We start from the raw sequence: 7,224 nt of genomic DNA, 5'->3' as shown, positions 1-7,224 counted from the left end.
ATACTATATTATTTATTAATTAGTATATTTCTTATATATTGTATTTAGTAATAGTCTTCTATTCTTTTAGTTTAAAGTAATTTAAATTAAGTACAACTAAAAATAATATATATATATATATATATATATATATATAGAGCAGTTCAAAAGGATTCGTGAAAATTACTGGAATCTTGTAATCCATGAAAATGATTGATTAGGTAATTGGCGTGAGACCGAGGACAGGAACTGTATTATGTAAAGTCGAGCTTCCAGTTGAAAACGTAATCAGTACTACGTTCCGCTTCTAGATACTTTGTACTTTGTGACCACAGCTGGTTATACTTTAGATAAAGAACACTACTTTAGATAAAAACCTGGATTCTCAAGCCGGTGCTGTATTTGCGATAAAAGGTCTAGAAGTGCGTGGAGTTCCAGACAATATGTTTAAATTAGTCGAAGCACTAAAAAATAAAAATTATAAAGGTTGTTAATCAAAAAATCGCTATTTAAAAACACTTATGAAAATTTATGTATATTTAAATTTGATACTAATAAATAAAAAATTTTAAACATTGCCTCTGAAAAGTATTATTTTTTCATTAGTAAAATAAGACAAATTAAACAATAAATATTTAAATACAGTTGCGTTATCACAAGGAATCTTATTACCTTATCGTCACATATTTTTTTTCAGGTATATAAAACAGGTATATAAAAAAGAAAAAAATTTACAAACACTGAAACGAAAATAGCAACGGATAACAACGAACAATAAATAAGACGGTAATTTTAAATATCCTCTTAATATCAGAGGTAAGTTATACACACACAAATTATATTTATAAAACGTTCAAGTTTACTGAAGTTAATTACATAAGATTATTGTACATGTAGAAAAAAGTGTCATTATCAAATACATACGGTAGAAAAATAATATTTCCTTATGCAAAAATGCTTTAGTAGAATTAGTGAAAAAGCAATGCGTTTGTCGGTGAATATAATAATATAAATTAATATTTTTAATTAGTGAGAGGTACATATAATTGAAACTTCATAATTAAATAATATAAAGTTTGAGTTATTTACCTTTAAATTTAATATCTTATGATTAATAATATTACAAAGTATACAGACTGAAGTTTCATTGTATATTCCTCTAAGGTCCAGTTTTTCATTAACTTATGGTTAACCTTAACCTGATGATAATGTAAAAATTATATTTTGTCATCTATCTAATTGTTTTGTGAATAACTTTTAAAGTTGCTATTACAAAATCATTAGTTTAATGATTATAGCAAGAAAAATATAATTTTTACACTATCATTAAGTTTAATGAGGTTAAGTCTAAATCGAAATGAATTAGGATCTAAGCATAAAAATGACTGTAACTGACAATCAGTTACGATCATCAGTTAGGATCATCTTTGTGCTGAGGCCCTTAACCAGAATATCGATTGTATAAATTCATATTTTCTCTAGAGCGAAAATATGAAAAGTGAAAATTTTTATATATGTGGACATACACATAAAAAATTTTCATTTTTCACGTTTCCGCCTTTTCAAGAAAAAAGTTATGTGATTGATTCTCAAGTAATGAAAAATTAGTCAGAGTTATACGAAAAAATTATAAAAAAGAATGATCGACTTTAATATGTAAATTTATGTCTTACAATATTTATACACTATTTTCTAATAAAAAATTAAGTATAATTAAGTATAATTAAATATGACTAATTAAAGCGTTACAGAATAATCTTTCATTCATATTGGAACCAAAAAGTTTTACAATGAAGAAACATAATACTTATATACAAAAGACAATGTACATGTCGCAAATAATTATAATTTCCTGCTAATATATAAAAATTTTAAAGAAAAATAAATTTCATAAATATTACGTAAATCAGCCTCACTTAATCAATTCATGATATTGGAATTCGTTAAACTTTACATATATTTGGTTTATGCATTTTTATATAATTTAATAATTAGAAGTCGAGTTTATACGAAATGCATATAAAACACATAACTCAGTTAACGAAAAATTTTCCGAAATTATTTTCCCGTACCTAAGCTAAAATAACTTTGTAAAATTTTCCGCTAAAATAATATCGCTATTGCGCGAATATAGTTTGTCATTCCATTGCAAGGAATTAACATTATCGAGCAGATAACTGCAAGTAGTCCTTGAAAAGTTATTACGCAAAATAATCGCAACAAACGTTCGTGACTTATTTGAGCGATTCTTAATCGTCTAATGTTATAATTTCGACGTTATCAGTAAGGAGCTTATCTTGTGTCTTTTTGTTTGAAACGTTAGTAGTTTTTCCTCTAGGTAGATCATACATAGATATACAGTCGGCGGTTGTCGACGATCTTAAGGTCTCTGGGACTTTCGATGGCACCACATTTACGGAAGATGAAAGAGTTTTATAATCAATGTTTGACTTCAACGGCGCCTTCTGTTGCGGTATTATTTCCAGGTGAGAGTGCTGTTGTAATTGTGATAGCATCGAGAGTGCCTCGACTGAACTGCCGGAAGAAAATGAAGCCGGTAACGAGCTTGGCACCTCTATCGCTGGTGTTACAGTTGATTTCGGCTTGCTGATAGATTTCTTGTAGCTATGATACTTAGCGGCCGCAGCCGCAGCCGCGGTCTTAATACCAACAGATTGTGAACCAATGGCACTCACCGAAATACCGCTTAATTCTGGAGGTATAAAAGGCGGTTGCGGCATCGTGACGGAACTTGCTGATGGCATTGCATTTAACAAGTTTGGAAAATTGCTAGACATCGGCATTGACATCGCCGCCGTTTTAGCTGTCTTTGCTTTCCTCACAGGATGATTCTGAACGTTCGTTTGCGTTGAGTAAGGTCGCGAGTTCTTTTTCGACAATAATTTATGCTGTAACGACGTACCAGAACGTGATACATTCGGTAAATTCATGGGTAATGCTTGCTGTTGTTTCATGATCACGGGCGCACCCATAGAAGTGTGGGAGACGTGTGACATGGTTGCGGTCGGATTCGTAGTTACGGTACTACCGCTATTCTTCAAAGGCGAATGCGACAACGATGGATTGTGCGCAGGTTGCGGCTCAGTCAAGGATTTTGAGACTCGTATCTGCGGCGCGGTCATCTGTTTAGGTGGACTGCTCTTCACCTGTTGAATAATGGATGGTTTGAGCAAGGATACTTGCGCCGTCGTATTCGACGAGTGTAATACCGGTTTCGTTGGCGATATCTGAAGCGATTTAGGAATGTGGACGGGTAACACTGGCTCAGTTTGTGAGCTTGGTTGTTTGCTGGGCGGCTTCGACGTTTTGTGATGAGGCTGCTGGCTCATCGAAGTGCTAACTGGTGTTATAGATATATTAGGTCGATCTTTCGTTAGTGACATAGTTGTGCTAGTCTTGGCCGTCGCTTGATGGTACATGGGTGCCGGTCGCGAAGTTGATGCTGTAGAATTACTTAAACTCAGTAATTGTTGCACTGATGCTGTCATAGGATCTAAGGAACCTTTTAGACTATTTAAATTGGCAATGTTACTTGAAATATTGATATTAGAACTGGATGTACTCATTGTCGAAACATTGCTCATGCTGGTTATAGTGGTACCAGGATTATTTAAACCGCTAGCAAGATTGGTCAATGACGATAAGTTATTTTGATATTGCCTGAGGATATCTTGATAACTTCCTACTTGATTTAAATAGGTCATAGCCGTTAGAGGATCCATCATATTGCTGTTTAGTCCGCTAGCTAGTAAAGCCGATAACATGTTTGCGTCAACTAACGGATTCATGAAATAAGGATTTATCAGAGAACGATTTGGTCCGGATGCACTCATGTAATTCGCAAAGTTACTCTTGGAACTGAACTGATTCATCACGTTGCCACTTTGTTGCAGAGCATGTTGCAAGTATTTATTAACATTTGGTGGACGTCCTCTCGGACGTCCGGTAGATATCAAATTTCTGTGCGGTTTGCGATTCTGCAATGTTTGCGGGGACGTTGAATTCACCGGCACTTGTGGTGTGGGTGCCTGCAACGAGACATTAATTTGAAAATATTAATTTGGTAATAATTAAATTATATATTGAGAACTGAAAACTTGAGATAATAAGATGATTTACCGAAATAGTAGAGGCAACTTGTGGTGGCACGTGAGAACTATTACTATTATTAATAGATGCGAGTTTGTTTGCTTGTATCTGACGTTGACAACACTTAATAGCAATCTCCAAAACATTTCCTTCCAAGTTCTAGAAAGCAATATACAGCGCAATTTTTGAAATGTCATGATTTTTATCCAGTAATTATTATAAATACAACAAGAAATGATAGTTTATAACAAATGGTATTTAAAACTGAAAAAGATGTCTTCTAATGTAAAGTAATATTCTATAATATCGTATGAATATTGCAATACAGATAAAAAATGATAATTTATATATTTAATAATGCATTAGTTAGCTCCTTGAAAAGAGGGTTTTTCTTACAACGTAAATATTCATATATAACCTTCATATATAGCTTTCTATAATAATATTATCTTTAATAAACGTGTTTTATTTCACCAATGTTTATAATTGAATATTAACAATTGCGTGTTAATGATGAATTATAACAGTTGCGCAAGTGTATGACAAAAAAAATGAAAAAGAAATTAAAAGATAAGAGATAAGAAGGTATATAAGCTTATGTTTTACTATGTGCAAAGTATTCGTATAGAAAACATAAATTTCGTCTGTGAATATTGGTACAAATATAATAAATATTTTTCTATAAGATTTACTTACTTTATTTCCTATATACATTTTATACGTATCTGTTAACAATGTTGCAAACATTTGTATAGTTGACTCTTTGCCTTGAAAATGTTTCTGGACAAGTTGATATGTTTCGTATACATCAAGTAATACTTGTGTTCTAGCGTCTGTTCTAATGTGGTGTACACTGTCGATTGTACTTGTCGAGCCCATTGTCTGAACTCTGCTTCTGAGCGACTGTTGACAAAGTGTCAAAGCTTGTCGGGATAATTGTTCTCTCTCAGAATCACGCAAGTATTTCCTAGATGCAGAAAAAGATTGTATTAAAATTATATAAAAAAAGTTATGTATTATTTATATTGTTCATCTTCTCTTATCGCACGATTTTTGTCTTGCTGTAATATTATTAACAGAAGAATGAATGATGATGTTTAAGTTTTACTTTATAAATATTCTTAATTAATTTTACTTGTCTGAATCTGGAATCTTTCCAAGCTGTATGCACAATTGCATTAACATTTTACTGTCATTACTCTCTTTTAATACTTGCATGAGTAACGTCACACATTTCGACATATGTGAAGCAAAGCTTCCAGGTCTGTCAATTTCATTAACCGGAATGTGCCACACCCCCTGTAAAACAAATATTATGTACTATCATATCAATGATATTTAAAAAAAAACTGTTCCAATAGCTTTGTAACATATTAATTTTATATATTATAATTACAGGCCTCATTAAATAATTAAGAAAAATGACTATAATTAATATCTGTGGAATTTTATTAACGCTATATCTACTTTATTTTGTCATCAGGTAATAATTAAATATATTATATTATTCAAATTAGAGGGCATTATTAGAGGGCATACACCACAAACGCAGAATCTTTGTCGCGAACTTATATTTTATTCTTAACAAATATAGGTAATAAACGTTTCGGACTTGATCAGGTCTTCTTTAGTATACATAATATAATCAATAATCAAAAATAAAAAATCAAAATAATTATCTACACAATAAAGTCGCGCGGTCATACATAAAATTGGTTAAATGCAAGTCAAATTTTCAATGTTACATAAAATTTGTTAGTCGCAAAACATTTGTTAGTAATGATAAATTTTTTCGGCGAGATAATTTTCTTTGTTACTTCCACGTCAAATTCTTTGCTCTTCGCTTGTTGTTCTATAAAGTATGAAAGATCCTCAATTCGTATTAGACGCAAAATTTTTAGATTCTGCGTCCTGGATATTCTATTATTCAAGATGATCAAATCGTGAACCGAGAATGAATATTCCAAAGTTAATTCTATTAAAATTGACAGTCACTTTTATGTTATATGTACATGTTACGTATACTGAAAAAGACCTGATCGAGACCGAAATATTTATTACCTATATTTGTTAAGAATAAAATATAAATTCGCAAGATTCTACGTTTGTGGAGCCTTTTAATTTGAATAATTTTTAATTAATAGGTACTTAATTTCTATATTATTATAATAATTAAATATTTATTTGATTATTTTTATAATCTAAAGCATAAATAATATGAGAAAACTAATATGAATATATAAAAAAGGGCTGCTTCTTCAAATCGCAAGTCCAAAAGTATAATTGTGTTAACGTATCGACAATAATGATAATTATGTTTTTGGAACTGCGATTTGAAGAACGTATATTATACCAACTAAATGTTTCTGTAATATGTTTGAAGAGAAAATAACAAGATTTATATATTATTTTGATCACTTTAATATTTTGTAAGAAGACAATTAAATTCAGTTTTTAAGTAGCATGTACTTTTACAAAATTTCGTTAGATCGTTTAGATTTTAGAACATTGAAAATGACCTAGTTGTTGGGTCAAAATATTAGTTAAAATATCATATAATAAATATTACTAAATATTAACATTTTATATCCAGCTTAACCCTTTTTAATATATTAATTTATTCAATTGATCGTTATATATTAATCTTTATTTATTCACGCGGACAAAAATAATGAATGTGAGAAAAGTTTTCTATCTTACCATTTTATAAATTTAAATAGTCGAAGTATTTAAATGCAAAATATAATTTTGATATAATAAAATAATATCGAAATATCATATTTGTGAAGTAATAAAAGTATTTTTTTATAAAAAAATAGTCGAAAAAGCTCCACGTAAAATTCTGATAGATGCAGATCCCGGAGGAGATGACGCTGTAGCATTAATGTTGGCTCTCATGTACGAGGCTAAAACTCATGATATCGAAATTCTAGCCATAGGTGTTTCGTATGGTAATACATATTTAGAAAATGCATCAATGAACATGTTAAAAATCTTAACAGTTGCTGACAAAAAAGTAAGCATTTAACGATAAAATATTTCTAATATATATATTCAAACTTTTTTACAATATTTAAAGATTTCGTATAATATCTACTTATATAATATATATATATATATATATATATATATATA

General features: G+C 30.3%; 1 protein-coding gene and 1 pseudogene across 1 annotated transcript; one reads left to right on the top strand and one right to left on the bottom strand.

The window, feature by feature from the left end:
- Positions 1 to 449, top strand: part of LOC105621038 — a 2,271-nt pseudogene extending 1,822 nt beyond the window's left edge.
- A 2,693-nt stretch (positions 450 to 3,142) lies between these two features.
- LOC105621258 lies at positions 3,143 to 5,331 on the bottom strand. Its single transcript, XM_012202728.1, is given in 5 exon segments — positions 3,143 to 3,317; positions 3,319 to 4,028; positions 4,120 to 4,248; positions 4,909 to 5,056; positions 5,225 to 5,331. Coding segments are annotated over 5 exon segments (1,269 nt in total).
- Positions 5,332 to 7,224: the final 1,893 nt, after the last annotated feature.

This window comes from Atta cephalotes, assembly GCF_000143395.1.
Source record: "Atta cephalotes unplaced genomic scaffold scaffold00032, whole genome shotgun sequence".
Classification (NCBI taxonomy): domain Eukaryota; kingdom Metazoa; phylum Arthropoda; class Insecta; order Hymenoptera; family Formicidae; genus Atta; species Atta cephalotes.
Note: the sequence above shows the minus strand (reverse complement) of the source record. Positions and strands in the feature narration are given on the sequence as shown.